At 42.8% G+C, this 18,613-nt stretch overlaps 1 protein-coding gene across 3 annotated transcripts; it reads right to left on the reverse strand.

Annotated features, from left to right (window-relative positions):
- Nucleotides 1–575: 575 nt before the first annotated feature.
- On the reverse strand, nt 576–17,946 carry ctdsp1 (CTD (carboxy-terminal domain, RNA polymerase II, polypeptide A) small phosphatase 1). 3 transcript variants are annotated; one of them, XM_028990887.1, is made up of 7 exons: nt 17,539–17,946; nt 9,600–9,754; nt 5,049–5,150; nt 4,135–4,191; nt 3,301–3,393; nt 2,896–3,081; nt 576–2,298 (listed from the first exon to the last, which is right to left on the reverse strand). In XM_028990887.1, exons 1-7 carry the CDS (start codon nt 17,612–17,614, stop codon nt 2,170–2,172), a joined length of 798 nt encoding a protein of 265 aa, XP_028846720.1. In that variant the 5' UTR covers nt 17,615–17,946; the 3' UTR covers nt 576–2,169. The 3 variants fall into 3 exon arrangements, with proteins under 3 accessions (XP_028846720.1, XP_028846717.1, XP_028846719.1); XM_028990884.1 differs by lacking the exons at nt 9,600–9,754; nt 17,539–17,946 and adding an exon at nt 5,839–9,070; XM_028990886.1 differs by lacking the exons at nt 2,896–3,081; nt 9,600–9,754; nt 17,539–17,946 and adding an exon at nt 5,839–9,078 and having other exon boundaries at nt 576–2,265.
- Between the last annotated feature and the right edge of the window lie 667 nt (nt 17,947–18,613).

Here is an 18,613-nt window from a genome sequence, read left to right on the forward strand (position 1 = left end):
AGGATCTAATTTTATACAGTAAAACACATTTTAACAATCAAAATAAGTTTCAACATTTAGGTTACAGTCGACTTAATTTAAACTCAGTGTTCCCAAATTACAAAGAGAGAGAGAAATTAATGCCAAATTTTCTACCTGTGTGCATTAACAAATATATACTCATGCATGTATTTAGTACAATACAGAAGGAGGATGGCAACATGGCAGATAAATGATATTTACAGATGTGTATAAGTATAGTCAGGTAGGGGTGGGTGTTAAGAGAAAATTCTTGAATCTGCCAATGGGAAGCTGCCGAAGAGTAGTGATTGCATGGACTGATTATCAAAGGCCTCTTCAATGCAGGCATTGCATAACAGTATCTCGTCCATGGAAGAGAGGAACAAATGTGAAAAAGGGTGTTGAGGGGTTGGGGGGGTCAGAGACCCTGATTTGAAGAACCCCCACGCTAAATCATATCTGTAGAGCAGTATGCACTGATTTCAGTGTATGTCATTTATAAGAAATCCAAAAATTCATTCTTCACTTGTTTAATAATACTGCCTGATTTATCAGTAATGGGACGTAGAGTGTTCTGGAGTGTAGCCTTGTGGGATTTTGGTGAAATATTTATTAAGGCTCAGAATATATGAAGATTCAGAACATTATATTAAGTGTCAAAGAAAGCTGGGTGGTTGATGTATAACAAAACTTGTGAATGAGTGATCTTTCCAATGACAGTTTAAAGCTCAAACCTGATCCGCTGTCCATCCGAGTACACACAGCCTCTTTTAAATGTCCAAATAGGTTGGTGGGATCAACTTGGAAGACTCCAAAAAAATTGCCTTGTACCTGATAAGTACCATTTAAGTGTCACAGAGAATGGACTACTGCAAGGCATTAACTGTTGAAATTATTCAAAGGCGTATTACATTCAGTGCTACTTGAAATATTGTGTGTGCTGAAAAGATGTGGCCTGCTGCAGAAGGCTTTATGGATAACAAAATGTTTCCCATGGCACAGTACTGTGAATATTATTACTATCACCATCATATCTTAGCACTTTTGTTAACACAGGCAATATGGTAGAGAATTAAGGCACTGCTTTTTAGCACAAATTTGATTAAAGATAAAAACAAAAATAGGCATCATTAAAAACTTTTAAAACCACAAAAAAAAAAAAAACATGATGTGCTTCCATCCTAACACCAAACGGGATTGCATCACATTTGCATTGCCACTTGCAGTTGCATCATATTTCAAAAACAGAAGTACATCTATAGAGTCCTAAGGGGCTTAAAATATCCTCCAGTCAACACCACACAGAAACATACAACTAGGCCCCCAACCTGTCCTTCTCTCTAGTTATCAATCCAGCTACGGTGTGACAGTGACTCTTACTTGCCAAGTCAGTGGCAGCTTTAAGCATTTAATGACTGACAATGTGATGTTTTTTTTATTATCATAGAACATAAAACCGCTGGAATTTCAGATATTAATACAGGGCGAATGAAAGAAAATCTTTTACGTCAGATTTCGTGGCTAAATTGTATATAATGAAATGATTGTGGCAGTGATAAAAGGTTTTATCAACTTTTTGAGTAAAAAGAAATAAACTATGACTAAACTATATATATATTTAAAAAAAATCTAATTTCAATTTAATTTTGGCAGACTGAAAAAAAAAAGAAAAAAAGAAAGACAACACAGAATTTGACACGATTGCCACAAAGTGATCTGTCCATACTTTTCATGTGAAAGTAAACCTATTTCAAAAAGGGAATCGGGAAAGATTAAGTCCAGGCCTCAAGACGTTCTCATTCACTCATTAAACAGCAAAATGCATGACCATTTCCCCACAGTTCCCTTGCACGAGCTTCCATCTCCTTCTCCCAAATTTCCCTCTTCAAAAATCGATGCAAAACCAGGAAGAACACATATTCAAGTGTTAAAATGATCAATACACTGATTTTTTTTCATTATAAAGCAAGTCCTGCACAGTTCCATTGCTCAACAAAGCCAAGGACCTTCCAGCTGTTGTCTATCAGCCTAATGTCCTGTGAATGGAATTCTGGGTAGGTGGCGCGGACCGAAAACAGTAGCTGATCCTTCCGGTGGGGGGGGCAATGTGGCAGACGTGCCCATTAGCCTCTCCCTGGCCCCATGCTGAACGCTGCCCCTCTGACCACGCTAGCTTGTAGTCCTGTGCTGTTTCAGGACAGCATACACATCATCCACTTTACTCAGTCTCTCGAAGAAGGGGATGAGATCGAGCAGCTCTGTGTCGGACATGTCGTCAAACCAAGAGGCTACGGGTACCTGGAAAAAAAACAGTCTACTATTAAACATATTAATGGCCTAAATGTTGATAAAACCTCTATTGTGATATGCACTTTCATACTGGTACCTATTACAAAACTGTATCTTTATTTACACATGGCCTTGTTAAAACGATCCCTACCATGTGATGATTTACTAATTCAGACATGTGTACAGGGTAAATGTCTTGCTCACGGACACAATGGTAGTAAGTGGGAATACCCACTTAGACAGTACATTAGATGGTCCATTATGTCCATAATACCCAGGTAAAAAGGCTACTGTAAGATAAGAGCTGTTGAAATGTTATGAGTGCCTAACACGTAGTTCCAACTTGTTATAAATAAAGCATGATAAAAGTCAATACCATGTAGAACCTCATTATTTAAACAGATATTTCATAATATGGCGACTATTGTGAAAAAGAATCACTTTAAAATAGCATTATATAGTTGTATTTAAGGGCATTTGGCCCAGTAGCATGAAGGCATATACAATTGAGATGCAGGAACATGCATAATGCATATGCAAATGGGAAAATGGCAAAAGATCCTTTAGATGATGTTTCAAATCAATGTAAATAAGCAGGTGACATACAGCATTGTCCGGGTGGAAGATATATGATGCAGGAGAATTGTCCACGATGATGACCTTGTTCAGGTCCCTGCCCAAGCGGCTTAGGTCCTTGACATAGTTTCCGCGGTGGAACACACACGATTCTCGAAAAAGCCGACTGCGGAAGGCACCCCACTTATCCAACAAGTCCGACACAGGATCTGCGTACTGTCATAAGAGAAAGACACAGGGGACAGATAAGGTTCAAGCAAGGCGACCGAAAGTAGGACAGCAGGGCTAACGGCGAGCATTGTTGGCTGCGCCTTGCGTGAAATCATGATGTGGTGTGAAGATGCAGCAAGAAACAGGTGCATCAGAGCCTGACGGCCTACTCGAGCGTTAAAGAGAAGTTACACACTGTTAAAGGCCGTGGTTTGCTGCACTCACCTTGGCTAAGCTGGCAGTGAAAAGCACACATTCAAACAATTCACCCATCCGTTTAAGGAACTCGTCCACATGGGGCCTCTTCAACACATAGACCTAGTTGGATGAGAAAAATAAAATTAATTAATTTATATATATATATATATACACACACACACACACACACACACATATATATATGAACATTTAAAAAATATAAATAATAATATATATATTTTACACTATTTCACATGTGAAATATGGTGAACCTCCATAAGGGGGTGAACCGGTTCACATGGGGGTAAAACTATGTCCTGTTTTTAGACACAACATAAATTTTAAATTTACGCTCTTGACTTTCACAGCTTTACGATGCCGCTGGCCGTACTCCTGAACCAAGTCATCCCGAATAGGCTTTCCCGACTTTATCAGCCTATCCTGGATTACTTGAACCAGGCCTAAGCCATGTTTTGTAAGACGTCTTCAGTCTTCCATCCGCCCCCAGCTAAGGCCATAGATGCCCTTAAAAGTCTAATCAGAGTGCCGTGCCAAGGCCAGAAAGGGGAAGATGTGCTTTGAGTGAGATTGATGGGCAGCAAGTTCTCAGAAGCCAGACAGCGTTTCCCTGTTTCGTCAGGGCATGGAAATAGCCACCTGCTGCTCATACCCGTCAAGAGTGAAGGCCATGTCTCTGTCAGGTAGTGCACCCATGGGAGAAGCAGAAGGTAAACAGAAGGAAATAAGTGTCTGAAAGTGCTCCCACTTCAATGAATGGCACAGTGGGGGGGCCACAGACAGGCAGTCCAGAACCTCAGAACATGGCAATAGACAGCTGCTCCCAAAACTCGTTTTGCTTACCTGGTGAACCGTTCCATCAATTTCCACTGGAATGATAAAATCTGCATTGTTCACCGGCTGTTGAAAGCAGAAATAATGAGATGTTAACCGCATGCTTACAGCAAATGTTCAGGCTATGGTTTCATGTACATCAATTTGAGAAAGGTCACTTTTACACCAGGGTCACATTTGGTTCCAACACATTTGTAGGTCAATGCATGAACAACAATCCAGTAAAATCACATGTTGCTCCTTCAGAGAGGAAAGCACACCCTGACCTACATTCACTATGAACACTGGCGAAACCATAAAACTACATTGCAAACCATGTTTGACGTATACATTTCAGGCATTCGCTGGCAAATACCAACACTAAAGTTGTGCAGAAAGCTGTTTTACACACTAGAAGAAAATTCAGCACATTATTACGGTCATGTACTGGCAAGACACAGACAATACAATACATATTGCAATGGATGCGTTATGCCTCAATGAATCATGAAATATTGTAAATTTTAAAAATACTGTAAGTGTAGCAAATCTTTGATTGCAAAAGAATGAAAACTCGACATTCATTCAGACCCTGTCCAAATCTGTAACCATCACTATAAGACGTTTTGGAATCCATCTTATTGTGCCAGTACACTAGTAATTGATATCGGGTTTTGGAAATTCTATTTAATTTCGCTGAATAAAAGTTTTAAGTTAAAAAGCTAGAAAAATTATAAATGGTTATGTTTAATAAATGGTTATGTTATATTTAAAATGCCTAGTTGGCCAGAGTAGAAATGAATGAAATGTCTTACATTAAATGTAAAAATGTCTTAAGAAGTATTTGTACGAGAGTCTGCAAAAACATACAAAGGTCTCAACTTATAAAATGCAGGCACGATAAACCACTTTGCAGGGAAGAGGAGCTCATCGCTCACGCCTACCTTGAATGAACTGTGGACTAGTGTTTCGTCGAGATCGATTACTACACAGATCTTCCCTGCATCTTTAGACTTAACCTGAGCAAGCAGCGGCTTAGCTGGGACCTGCAATGACAGAAATACAAAATACAATTCAAGCCAGCTTCATCCACCCGCTCTGTATATGACGCAAACCAAGGTCTTTCTTGACCAGAATATTACAGGGGACAAAAATAATTGTATATATATAAAAAAAAAGAACTTTATCGCATTATCAGTGTTTCTACTGCAAATATGTCACTGGAATCGATGCTGATTTGGATTTAAGGACGAGGCTGAAAACTAGGCTGTTGAGGAGAGCGCCCATAAGGGGGCATACAAAAGCTCTTTTAGTTCTTGTGCTCCACAGGCAGTGTCAGATCATGTGGCTGGAGAGCTCTGAGGGTGGGATGACACAGGGGTGGGCCAACGCATGCTCAACAAAAAAAAAAATGTATTAAATAAAAGTGACCACAGGGCAGGAGTCCAAAACTGAAACTAAGGAAACGCGTCTGCAGAATAGGGAATAGGCAACTGAAAACAGGGAGAAGTGTTTATCCCAGAGTTCATGATAAAATCAGGGTGGAGACCGTAGATCATATATTTGAAAGCTTCACACTTATATAACAAAAGCCATATGGCACGGAAGCAGAGCGCTTTCTTTTGCTGAGGAAAAATGCTAATTTCTTAGTGGACGCTTGCAAAAAAAAATCCAACAGTGATCCAAAACATAAATCAAGTTATTAGCTATGACTATGACTATATATTAGACTACCTGCTCAATAGATGGGAGACAAAAATCACACTGGCACGTTTCAGGGAGCTCCTCGTCATCGGACTCGTATTCAGAGGCGTCGCTCGCCTCACTGTTGTGTCTTTCATCGGCGATCTTAAAGAATTCATGAGTTGTGCCGCACTCATTGTTCTCCACGTTTTGTTCGGCACAGTTTTCAATGGATTCCTCGTATATCATTGCGTCTGCTGACAGATGCTCAGGTCTGCTTAATTCAATAAGCTGAGATGAACCTTCTGGTTGACAGGGTTTGGTGTAGACGTTAGCGTAGTCCTCCAACTCCTCTATCTGATCTTGGGAAAGCTCAGAAGCGTCAAACGCTTCGTTTCCATCATTAACGTCTACCTCTATACCATAGGGTATATGGGGCCTGCTTTGATCATTTGTTTCGTCTGGCTCATCAGCTTCTGTGAAGATGTCTCCATCTGCACTTTGAAAGCCCGTTTGAGAAGACAGAACCACGTCCAAATCCTTTTGTTCACTTTCCTCTGAATGAGATTCATCTGAGCATACATCTGAGCTTCCTTTTTCCACAGGCCATGTTTCATTGGTTTCTTTTTCAGCTTCAGCACAGGCTTCTCCTCTTTCACAAGGCCCTACATCAATCAACGGACCACATATAATATCCAGCAGACAGGCACTTTGGGCACAGGCATTCTCTGCAGAGCAACTGCATTGTTCCACAGAGGACTTTGGACTTCCACTCTCAGAAATGATCTTTCTATCAGAACATTTATCCAAATGCTCCGTTGTCCAAAAAGATGTGGATGCTTCATCCTCAGCAACCCTATCCTTGTCTAAGCCTAGTCCATAAACATCACCTGTCCCTGTGCAGGCTTCAGGATCCTCAGCATCTATATGTGGTGCACTAGTGTCATCTTCACAGCTGGGGTGACTGACCTCTACCTCGGGACACGAACCTTCAAGCTCTTCTTCAAAACTGGATTCATAGCCTTCACATCCAAAGACTCCTGTTTCTATGTTTCCCGACTTAAAATATTGATCTATCTCATATGCAGTCATATGTTCACATGAATCGTCTTGAGAGCTCACATGCTCTTCCACATTGAAGTGACATGTTTCAATCTTGTCATAAGCTGACATTAGAGACATCTTCTGCATGGAAAGATGAACAAAAGCATCAGTCTCCTCAGACTTAAAAGGGTTGGCTTTTTCAACATCAGATTCATCAGAACAGTTTTCATCTGATTCTGCTTCATCAGAGCAGGATTTAAACGATTCTTCAGTTTCGGACCCATATTGCATCCTGTCATTACAGGTAAGGTAATCCTCTTCACTGGATGAATCCAGCGAATCACCTTCTATGGGTTCATACAATGTGCTAATATCTGAAATAATTTCTTCAACATTGATCTCAAGGAAGATATTTGGATCCAAAAAAGATTCCAAAGAACCATCAGAGTATTCTTCAACACAGGCTTCATGCACGTCGCATTCTTGATCAATCTTGCATACGCCACTCTGCTCACACGGATCTTCACAACCAGTTGAACCTTCTTCGGAAACACCATCTGATTTACAAGAGCTACAACAATCAGAGAGCTCACTGTTTTGAAGGCCAGGACCATACAGTTCAGAAGCATCTTGTTCTTCTTTGACAAAGTGTTCACAACACTCCATTTGCTCATTCCCATCCACCTTTCCAGGAGAAGCAACAGGAAGCTCACAGTGAGCACAGCAATCGAGTTCTTCTAATGCCTGTAAGCTCTCTGGCTTCTTCTGAATTAGGAACTGAGACAGCCAGAGTGTCTCAAATATGTCCATCGAGCCACAAAATAGAATGTCCTGCTCGGCCCTTTGTTCAGGCTTCGGACTGCTCTGCACAGGTTGGCTTCCTTCAGGCAGCGTGTTTATTTTGGACGGGCAGCGGCACTCAGCATAGCTGCAGGCCAAGTGTTGACATGGCTTGCATTGTTCTGAGGGCTCACAATGTTCGGCAAAGCCTTCGGAGGGCTGAGAGTCTGCAACAAGGCTGCATTCCGAATCTTCGCCCGAACGCTCACTTTGCTGTGGTCGCGCAGACGACCGGACCAGATCTTCACCGGGAACGCACTGCTCCTCGCGATCACCTACTTCAAATGGCTCGTTTCCTTCACAAACTTCAAAGTCATCCATCGATTTGTCTGCTGTGGTGTCATTTTGCACATGTGACATTTGGTTTTCTGATGCCATGCTGTGTTCAGAGGGCGGGCAGCTTCCTGTGCTAAGTTGATAATCGCATTCGCACGCGTCCTCAGAAACTTGGCCGCAGGACTGCTGCGCAGGATCTTCCAAGGAATCTTCACAGAAATTGAGCTGTTCACATTGAAGGGAGACCTCGTGGAGACACTCGTGCTCTTCACATATGTCTGGATGTTTGGTATGAGGTCCCCTCAGCTCATTATATTCCGGAGGTTCAAGATGTTCTGGGGGCTTGAGTTGCTCCGTGGACTCGCTGCCCTCTGTGCCGAGATCAATAGCACACATTTGCTGAGAATTATCAAGGTCTGAGGTCTGAACATCTTCAGTTAATACACACTGTTCTGTCGATGAATTAGGACTTAGGAGGGTGGACATATCAGAAGGTATGGACAACGTTAAGTTCTCAGAAAGATCACGTTGGCTTAATTCGGAAGACTCACTGTGTTCAGAAGTGATGCAGGGCTCACTGCTTTCTTCACTCAACTCTGCTAGCACATGTTCAGGTTTTTCTCCATTCACTTGGTAGCACAGTTCCAGATGAATGGTTTGTTCTTGGAGCTTATGGTTTTCTGCAAGGTCCTCTGAGTTCCTTCTTTCCACAGAATTCATACAAGAATCTGAAGCATGATCAAAAGATTCCCAAGTACTTCTGAGCTCTCCTTGCTCCCCTTGCTTGGACTGATCTGCATAATTTTCTGCTGGCATGCTTTCTTCCAGGACCACAGTTTGCACAAACGTGGTATGTAAAAGAGGAGATTCCAAGTCCTTGGCGTGGCAGAAATCAGAAGAATCAAGATGTTCTTTTAGATGACTGGTCCCTCCAGAAAGTCGCCAATGTCTGCAAGGTTTGCGAGCTTCAGACAGATCTATCTGGAGAGGGGGCTGGGGTGTTTCACTGAGCCGACAGCCTGCCTGAGACACCAGCAGGACTGCACACGTTGACATGACAGGAGGGTCATCCACACTGAGCCTAGTAGCCAGCCCCTCTTCAGAATACCTACCAATTTATTTTGGGGCTTCAGGGACGTGACAAATAACTCCTGGAATATCAAATCACTATAAAAAGCTGAAGTAAGGCATAAATCTGAAACTGACACCTGAAACTGTCTTGACCACCTGATCTGCTCATAGTTGCTAAGAGCCATGTTGTCTCTCTAGAATGCATTCAATGGGAGCATTCTAATCCCAAAATACACATAAAAAAATCGTGTAATATTCTATGTTGCAAAAAAATCTCTTTCCAGGCATATTTGACATGAATACATCATGAGGTAAGCGCACTGGTGTAGCGTAATATGCCTGTAGCGCTCTGAATAAACAGAAAAACATCTGAGGTTTTGATTTCCTGCCTGACATAGAGGGTCTTAACCACATGCTGGCCAGTAGCGAGGAAGTGAGGGGTGATGAAGATAGATAGGGGCAACAGAGAACTCAGCTAATCTGACTATTTTGTTGTGAAATGCCACTACAGCTCAACGGTATTCTGTGACAAAACCGCCTCAAGCACTGGTGCCAAGTGACCGACGATTGAGTCATCTTACTTTTGTGACTGTTCCGTTTTCTTCCACCAAGAGCGGGGCATTGTTGTTGACAGGCACTTGGTCGTTTTCCTCATGGCAGAGGCAGCAGAAAAGGCTGTGGAATATACCCCGGTTGCGGGGCTTCTTTGATGTGGATGCAGCACGTGTTGGGGTACCTGAGAGCAAGCAAAAAAAAATGTGTAAAAAATAAATTAATTTAAAAAAATGACATTAAGTGACACTTGACCAGACAGCTGTAGGTCACAAGACTGCTGACCAACACAGTGTTTCAGTTACTAAGAGGTCATATATCACTACAACATAACCATATTAGGCCATTAGTAGTTATCAAAGCAGTTATCTGCAAAGAATAAGTACCATGCTAGCCCGAATATAAGCCAATATTTTCCCCCAAGACAAATTCAAACGTATGTTACAAAATATCACATTTGATGCCATCTACTGAGATTTAGATTCTTTGTCAAGACCACAAATTGAAGGAAAACATCCCTCTTTCAGAACCCCCAAAAAAACGTAAAAAAAAATGAAATGTCTTAAAATGTCTTACAATCAGGCTTGTTCAGTATTTTCAGCATAATAAAATAACTGGCACAGCAGCAGGCACAAAACACACTTGCCACGTCCACACAACAACTCAGGGATGCTTTCAAGTGCACTCAACTTTCATCTGATGTAGAATGTAGAGTAGTTGAAAATGTGACTATTATACCAACACTTGTACACGTTTAGCTTAATTTGGGACATTAAATGGCATATCAAAGAGATCCTTGTGATTCATGGCTTATGTAAAGCTCTGAGAGATGCACTGCCCATGAAGTGCTGCTTGAGCGAATGAGGGTGTTGAGAGGATGCCTTTGTAAGACAAAAATCTTTTGGCACATTGGGCAACCATCGGGATGGAGGACGGCCTGTCATCGTGAATCATTAGGCTGCCAGTCAAAATCCAACTTCTGCTAAGTTCATTTGCCCGACACGTGCATATTCCCAGCTCACGTTGCTTTTTTTGTTGCTGTTTCGCTGTTTTGTGTTCACACTATTTAAACGAGAAATTGTCTCCAAAAGGAACATTTTAATGTGCATATAGAAACAAATACCTCTCTGAAAATACACATTAAACATTTGAATAAACATGCATAGAAATAAATAATATTCAGACTTTCTTGATATAAAGGAATGTTAATATAACATTGAGTAGAGCGAGGAGGAGGACGAAGAAAAACACTTTTTTCTGTTGACCAATGGTGCAGCAATTAAGAGCGTGTGTACAAGCCAGGGTACGAGTGAATTACTCACGGACGAGTGAAGGAAATGTCAGGTGAGGTGAGGGGCGTCAAGAAACATCATGCAGCCATACGCACGGCGTGTTCTGATATTACACATCAGAGAGTTTTAAATAGAGCAGCGCGCAGCTGTTGACAGAGGTTAATGATGGGATCCTCAGTATATATAGACCAGCCACTCCAGGCCATCAGGCCATAAACGGAGAAGGAAAACAAAGCTCAGCTGTCCCCTGGCTGGGACAAAAGAAGTCTTTATTTTAAACGTACATCCAGCATTTGCAAAAGACAAAAAAAAAAAAAAAAAAAAAAGCTAAAAGTACGTACAGGCCGTTCGTAAAAATGTCATCTGTGGTTGGCCAAATTCTGACACCCAAGAAAATGACCTATGACCTATTCTGCTTCTCGCAGCCCATATTCCGGTGCACTGGAACGCCGATAACTATGTCGCGGCTTTCACTACAGCCGGCGGCACCCTGCCCGAGTCAGCAAGATCCAAGCCGGAGTTAAAAGTAGTTGATCTGGAACTCTTTTCGGGATGGGCCTGTGCTCCTACACCAGTCTCGGAGGACAGACGCCTATCAACATCTGACTTTACAGCGTGGACATGCAATCCTCCAGGCTACAATCCGACAACTTGTTTCACACCGGCCACAGAGTGAGAAGGACAGCAGGTTTGGTGGCAATGCGGCGGAAGCCGTGCCAGGTTTCCCTGGATATAGGACAAACAGTTTGCACTCATTACAGGGGCACAACTGCAAGAATAAAAAAAACAAAACAAAACCAAAAAGCACTGCAGTAGCAGAACACACATTTTGTGCACAAATTCGAACTAACTCGCAAATAATTCTTTTTCAGTAATAACCAGTAATAATGCAGTATTAATGAAGTATTATAGAATCAATAATAAAAAAAGGTATAGCTAAACTGGTGTCCCTGTGCTTAGGTATGTGGCACAGGTTTTTTTTTTTTTTTTATGTCTTGGGCCTTTTTTTATGTCTTGGGACAAAAAAAAAAAAAAAAGATCCCATGAGAATGCCAGAGAATGTCCCTAGCTGTGAAAAGAAAGCTTTGCTGCTTGCATAAAACTCTGTGAACAAGGGAAGCACTCAGGGGGCCTCGCTTCGTTCCCGCTCTCTGGAATGCCGCCATCTCTTAGGCCCGTCACCCTCAAGAGACAAACGGTGCCCGGCCAAACCAAAATAGGAACAGGAAGTGTGAGGAAGTGAAGTAAGAGTCCATGAGAAGCTAATGGAAGGCAGGCGGATCAGAGCTCTCTCTCTCTCTCTCTCTCTCTCTCTCCCTGCCGCGCTCTGCCGAGCCACCAGAAGATCACGTTTCACACAACAAAGCAGGTAGAGCGGGACGGGTCTGGGAATGGCGTGCCGAGATAATCCACGATGCCAGACGAAGAGAAAGGGATTCCAGCAATTGAACGTGTCAGTCATGCCCGTGGTGTCCGGGTTAAGGCCTTTCAGGTTGCACAGTTACAAAAACATGCTGCTCAAGTATGTTCAGTCCTGACTAGTTGTTGCTGAAAAATAGGACAAAAACTAGGAGGAATAACGATAAAATTTCACTTTGTGAGATTATTTAACATTAATGCGAGTTTCCCTAGCTTGTCTATGGTCCTCCAGTGGCTAGAAATGGTGATATGTATAAAGCGTGCTTTAGCTTTCAGAGAGTGGCAGCTCAGACGGTCAGATCTGGAATTTGTCCCCTTATGTCCTCATACAGGGAAAGGTTACCTCCCCTTTTTCATGCTTGTTCTGCCCAAAGAATTTCCCTCCCCTCCCCTAAAAAAATTATTCCGCCAAACGTGCGAAGCGTTGCAGTTGCTGTGTGACTGGACTTAAATGAGCACAAAAAGAACCGATGGGTTCATTTAATTTTGTCCTGGAAAAACGCAGGCGCGACTTCCTGCTTGCGCCAAACAGGAAAGGTTGATGATGTCATTTCCGTGAACGCCCCCTCAACTTCTATACGCCGCTCTCTTCCTTGTCCCGCCTCTCTCCTCCTCATTGGCATTTAAAGCTGCACACACCGAAACGGCGCGTTCTGAGGAAATCACATTTTTATATATATATATATATATATATATATATATATATATATATATATATATATATATATATATATATATATATATATATTTTTTTTTTTTTTTTTTTTTTTTTTTCATAACAGGGATGCAGGGCAAATATAATAATAATCCTATACTACAATAATAGTCTGCAGGGCAAAATGTCCATTTATAATAATTCAACAGAAAATTCATAAACATGAGAATGCACATGGCACATAAGGAACTTAGAGTGCAACCTAATTTCTCAATGGTGCGACCTTTGAATGAAGTTTTTTTTTTCTTCCACTCTGAAAGCCCACATCATATTCTGAACCAATCAGAGATTGTGAAGGGCGGGGCCTGCCTCTGATTGGCCATGGTCCAAATAAATTCCTGTATGCTTGAATGTTCACGTGCTGCAGTCAGACAGAGAGAGAGGTGAGTAGCCTGGACCCGTCAGATAGGCAGAGAGGGCGTAGCCACGGATTAGAGCTTTAATCAGAACTTAAAATGTCAGGCCTAAGCCCAAAAAGTACAGCTTTTTTTAAAAGACCTGAACCCGGTGGCGGATGTCGGCCAACACGACTGTACCAACATGCTTTGCGTAGCGTTTAACGTCGTTTTTCATGGTCAAAGTTTTACCAGTGCAACCTAGTCTTGTCACTGGATGGTACTTGATACTCTGCACTATTTTCACTACCACAGGGGGAGGAAAAAAAACAATAATATAATTTTTAAATAAATAAAATATATTTTTAGATGTTCTTAAAGCTGACAATTACGGCTTTTTAAAAGCCCGGCTTTCTTTGCACGTGCTACGAGCGCTATACTCTTGTTTCGCTTCCTCAGCATTTTCGCATCTCTCCCGCAATAATAAAACTTAATCACATGATGACAGTGGCTTGCAAATCAAATTACCATTGTATTTAAAAATAAGTATTTAGGAAAGGACAGAGCAGAAGTTCGTGTTTGCTATCAGATCCTTTACCGCGCAAGCTCGACCCGACCTGAGCATGAGGGGCTGCCTGCTGCAATGCCTGTTGAAAATTGTTGTAGTCTGCCCGTGTTTCCCTGAACCGGCAAATGCAGAACTGGAATTTAAGCATTGATATCAGTCTTAATTGGTATCGAAATCGATACAAAATTTTAGTATTGATTAATATATGAGATTTTTTTTTTTTTTTTTGACAACCCTAGTGTGACCAAAACATTAGTCCCTCCATTTTCGCGCTGATCGAAACACATCACCTGACCACGCATTCACCGCGTTAGGCCAAGGCCAAGTAAATTAAATAAATGGCTAAGTGTTCCCTTTCAGCAACCGGCAGCAGCAAACAGATCATCAGGCCGAGATGATAATCAAGTTCAAGCCCTTAAAACACTTTAAATTTAGATTTAATTTATTTTGTTTTAATTTCAGCTCAGTGACACACCCTAAGTAACAACACATTTTAAGTAAGCTGCCTTTCGGGTAGAATTCTCCTATAAAGAATAAAGAATTTTATGTTAACCAGATTGTTGGTTAAGCATTTATAAGTCAATTATGTATATATGCACGATTTAAAGAAATAAAAGTGAAGCTGTAAAACTGCTGTTAAATTTGATGCTGCAGAAAATTTGGTTCGTCTTTTGTAAGAAAAAAAAAGTGCAATCAGTGCAAAACGTTAGTCTAGAGTTAGTAATCCATCTCTGTAATAATTTCAGTCAAACTGCAATGGGATATTGCTTATAGTTGTCAATGTCCTTTCATATTTACACTACGTGTGCACCGTGGATCTGAGCCTGTGTACCTGCACATTTACATTTACAGCATTTTACAGACGCCCTTATCCAGACAATCAGTAGTGACAGGGACCCCCCCACCCCTTCCCCGGAGCAACTTAGGGTTAAGTGTCTTGCTCAGGGACACAATGGTAGTACGTGGGATTTGAACCACTAGGCTACTACCACCCTACTGCACATGACTCTGGTACACATATTCCATATAAACGGCAAAAAATTCGCCATTTCGAATACATTACATATAATTGGGAACCTCTTACGACGAGCAAGAGGCCGGGTGGGGAAAGGGCGCTGATCTGATAGTGATCTCACACATTCCTCCATGCTTTTCTAAAGGTTCTGTAGCGAGTTCTGGAGACAGAGCAGTCAAACGGCCAGGGCTGGACAGACGCGGTGATCAACACCAACGCATCCGTGATTTACGTTCAGGAAAAGCCAAAGCGTGTCCTGACATGTACATCGACAGGCTAGATTCAGGCGTACAGAATATCAGCATTTTTGTGTGTGTGCGAGTGTGTGAGCGAGATGAGAGATAAGATAATATAATCATTCTAAATGTCAAGACACGCATATTACAAGTGTGGTTTGGATAAAAAATATGGCCAGGAATGCTCTTAATAAATTTGCTCATTAACTAATTCAAACTGGAGGTCTGAGGTGGCTGTTGCACTACGGTCAAAGTGCATTAGCGTTAACCTTTCTTGCACAGAACAACGAGCACATGCAACGCACAACAAAATCTTCATCGTCAAAATGGGTGTCGCCACCAAGGGCCGGTCCAGCGTGCATTTACTCGCCGCGGAGGCCGTGCACCTGCTGGCCCGACAACAGGCTGGAGAAACCCGACAGCGGCCTTAATCTGATCAAGGAAGTCCGTTTAATGGACACAAAATGCAGTGCGTGGTCTGGCAGCGGCGCAGCTTCATCCTTAATACGAGGTCACGTGGCGCACTTTGCACTTTCTGCCGATCGGCTTCTGCAACGTGTTATGCTGCAACTTAAAAAAGAAAATTGAAAAATATCAATCTGTTGAAAGGGATTTTTTTTTGTTTTTTTACGATGTGAGAAGTGTGAAGTTTTAAAAGAAACTGCAATGGCAACAAGACAAACCTGACGTGCAAGCGTGTGGCAACAAACATGTGGAACGGCACAATGTAGAAATGGTGTTAGTCTCAAAAAAAAAAAAAAAAACAAGCGTTGCAACACGCCCACTGGATGCCATCACGCTCCATCTTTTCGAGCAAAAGCGCAAGTCAGAGGCGGCGTGAGCAAATCATACCAACCTGGGTATGAACAAGTCCCGTCCCTGACAGAGAAACAGCTTTTAAAACGGAGTCATGGGCATGTAGCACATTCACACACACACACACACACACACACACACACACACTGCGGCTCCCACGGCGGCCCCGGGGGAAAGGTGGGATTTAACCTGGCGCTTCGCCTCACCCTCGTCCAGGCCGACTGACGATCAACGGTCCCAGTAAAGTGGGGAACGCCGGTTCTCTCCCAGGCCTGATAGTGTGTCATTTTAATAAAGGCGCTAGTAGCCTAGCGGGTAAGCGGGCAGTGGTGGCCTAGCGACTAAGGAAGCGGACCCGTAATAGGAAGGTTGCCGGTTCGAATCCCGAAACTGCCATGGTGCCACCGAGCCGTCCCCACGCGCTGCCCCCCGGGCGCCGGTCATGGCTGCCCACTGCTCACCAAGGGTGACGGTTAAAAGCAGAGGACACATTTCGTTGTGTCACCGTGTGCTGTGCTGTGTATCACAATGACAATCACTACACTTTCACTGTGTGTGTGTGTGTGTGTTAGCATGTAACACACTCACCACATTTACATTTTTGGCATTTACCAGAGGCCCTTTATTAAATGTACAGGCTGTTAGGCCTGGAGGAGAACCAGTGTTGACTGCTTTACAGGTTCAACTGTCGATTATAAGGAGCTCTGGACTAGTGTGAGGTAAAGTGTGAGGTAAATTCCAATATCTTATACATAAAAGAACTTAGCAGGCGTAGAAGTAACACAAAAACAACCTTCCGCCAAACCGAACTGCTTCTCCTCAGCACCGCGGCTGCCATTTACATTTACAGCATTTATCAGACGCCCTTATCCAGAGCGACTTACAATCAGTATTTACAGGGACAGTCCCCCCCCTGGAGACACTCAGGGTTAAGTGTCTTGCTCAGGGACACAATGGTAGTAAGTGGGATTCGAACCCGGGTCTTCTGGTTCACAGGCGAGTGTGTTACCCACTAGGCTACAACCAACCACTGCGGTTTTATTTCAGCGTCGTTTCAGCTTTTTAGGAGTCGTGTGGAGGAGAAAGACGGAGCCATTTTTACTTCTATTACTTTTATTATCTTTTTTTAATAAACGTCTCCGCGGTGGGTGTCGACCGATTGGCGGGAAACGTCTGACGTCACGTTCCTCCTTCACTTTTACCCGCGGGAAAAAAAAAAAAGAGAAGAAAAAAAAAAAACTCGCAACGGCGGCGGTAACTTTGTTGGTAGATTTACGCGTGTTTTATGTGTATTTTACGTGAAATATCGGGCCGGGGTGAGCGCCGTGAGAGACGGTCCCTTTTTTACACGTTTTACTTTCCGATTCTGTCGGGCCGATATACAGGCGACTGTCAGCGCGTCTCTTCCGATCGCCGCGCATTATTACAACTTTATAAAGCGACGGCCGGGGTGAAGTTGCGGCCGCGGGGGCTGTATTTTTTTTTATCTTTTTTTGTTGTTAAGTCTGACACGTGGGCTCCGAAAAAGGACAAGTTAAAAAAAAAAAAAAAAAAAAACACTCAAAAACTTACCCTTTTCTTGCAAAGCGGCGTTCGCCTCTTCGTCGCGGCTCACTTGCGTGATTATTGACGAAGACGGGTGGTCCATGACATCCGTAAAGCCCGCACGATCCGAAATAACCTGTTCTCTTTAAATACTTCGCCGGTCTACTTTTTTCTTCCCCCCCCCCCCCTTGTTTGTTTTAAACTTCAGCAAAAGTGTCGCTCAACTAAAGCTCCGCCGCCCGTACCGCCGGAACCGCAAAATGCATTTGTGCACAATGAAAACGCGTCCCGCCCGGCTACGCCAAATGCGTAAATAAGAGACGAAGAAAAGAGAAATGAGTTTTTTAAAAAAAAAAAAAAATAAAAGAGAGTGAGAAAAGAAAAGAAAAGAAAAGAAAAACGGGGGGAGTTTCTTGTTGACAACTTAGTTACAACATGGAGTTCGGCTCCGCGCTCAACTTCAACACCAAACATGGCACGGCTGGGTCGGTTTCGTGGCGCCCGCGCCTCTTAAAGCGGCCACGTCCAATGGGCCTTTTATTTCAGAGGGCGCTCCTTCTGCTTGTATTGCTGTTTAGCTGCTAACACCCCAACTTTGTGTCCCTGAGCAAGACGTTTGACCCCCCCCCCGAGTGTCCCTGTAACTGCTGATGGTAAATGCTGTGAATGTACAGCACGGGCCAAAAGTTAGGGTTAGACACAACGTGCATTTATCAGACGCCCTTTTCCAGAGCGACTTACAATCAGTATTTACGGGGGACAGTCCCCCCCTGGAGCAACTTAAGGTTAAGTGTCTTGCTCAGGGACACAATGGTAGTAAGTGGGGTTTGAACCCGGGTCTTCTGGTTCACAGGCGAGTGTGTTACCCACTAGGCTACTACCACCTTTTCATTCAATGAGTTTTCTTTATTTTCATGACCATTTGCGTTGGTAGGTTCTCATTGAAGGCATCAAAACTATGAATGAACACATGTGGAGTTATGTACTTAACAAAAAAAAGGTGAAATAACTGAAAACATGTTTTATATTCTAGTTTCTTTGCTCTGATTACTGCTTTGCACACTCTTGGCATTCTCTCGATGAGCTTCAAGAGGTCGTCTCC

The sequence above is a fragment of the Denticeps clupeoides genome, chromosome 9 (assembly GCF_900700375.1).
Source record: "Denticeps clupeoides chromosome 9, fDenClu1.1, whole genome shotgun sequence".
Taxonomy (NCBI): Eukaryota; Metazoa; Chordata; class Actinopteri; order Clupeiformes; family Denticipitidae; genus Denticeps; species Denticeps clupeoides.

Excerpts from the sequence above, each read along its gene's own strand:
- ctdsp1 (XM_028990884.1), bottom strand. The coding sequence starts at position 9,003 with ATGTCAACGTGTGCAGTCCTGCTGGTGTCTCAGGCAGGCTGTCGGCTC. Across the intron at positions 4,192-5,048 it reads TAGTCCACAGTTCATTCAAG|CCGGTGAACAATGCAGATTT; the intron begins GTAGGCGTGAGC and ends TGCTTTCAACAG. Across the intron at positions 3,394-4,134 it reads TTGATGGAACGGTTCACCAG|GTCTATGTGTTGAAGAGGCC; the intron begins GTAAGCAAAACG and ends TCATCCAACTAG.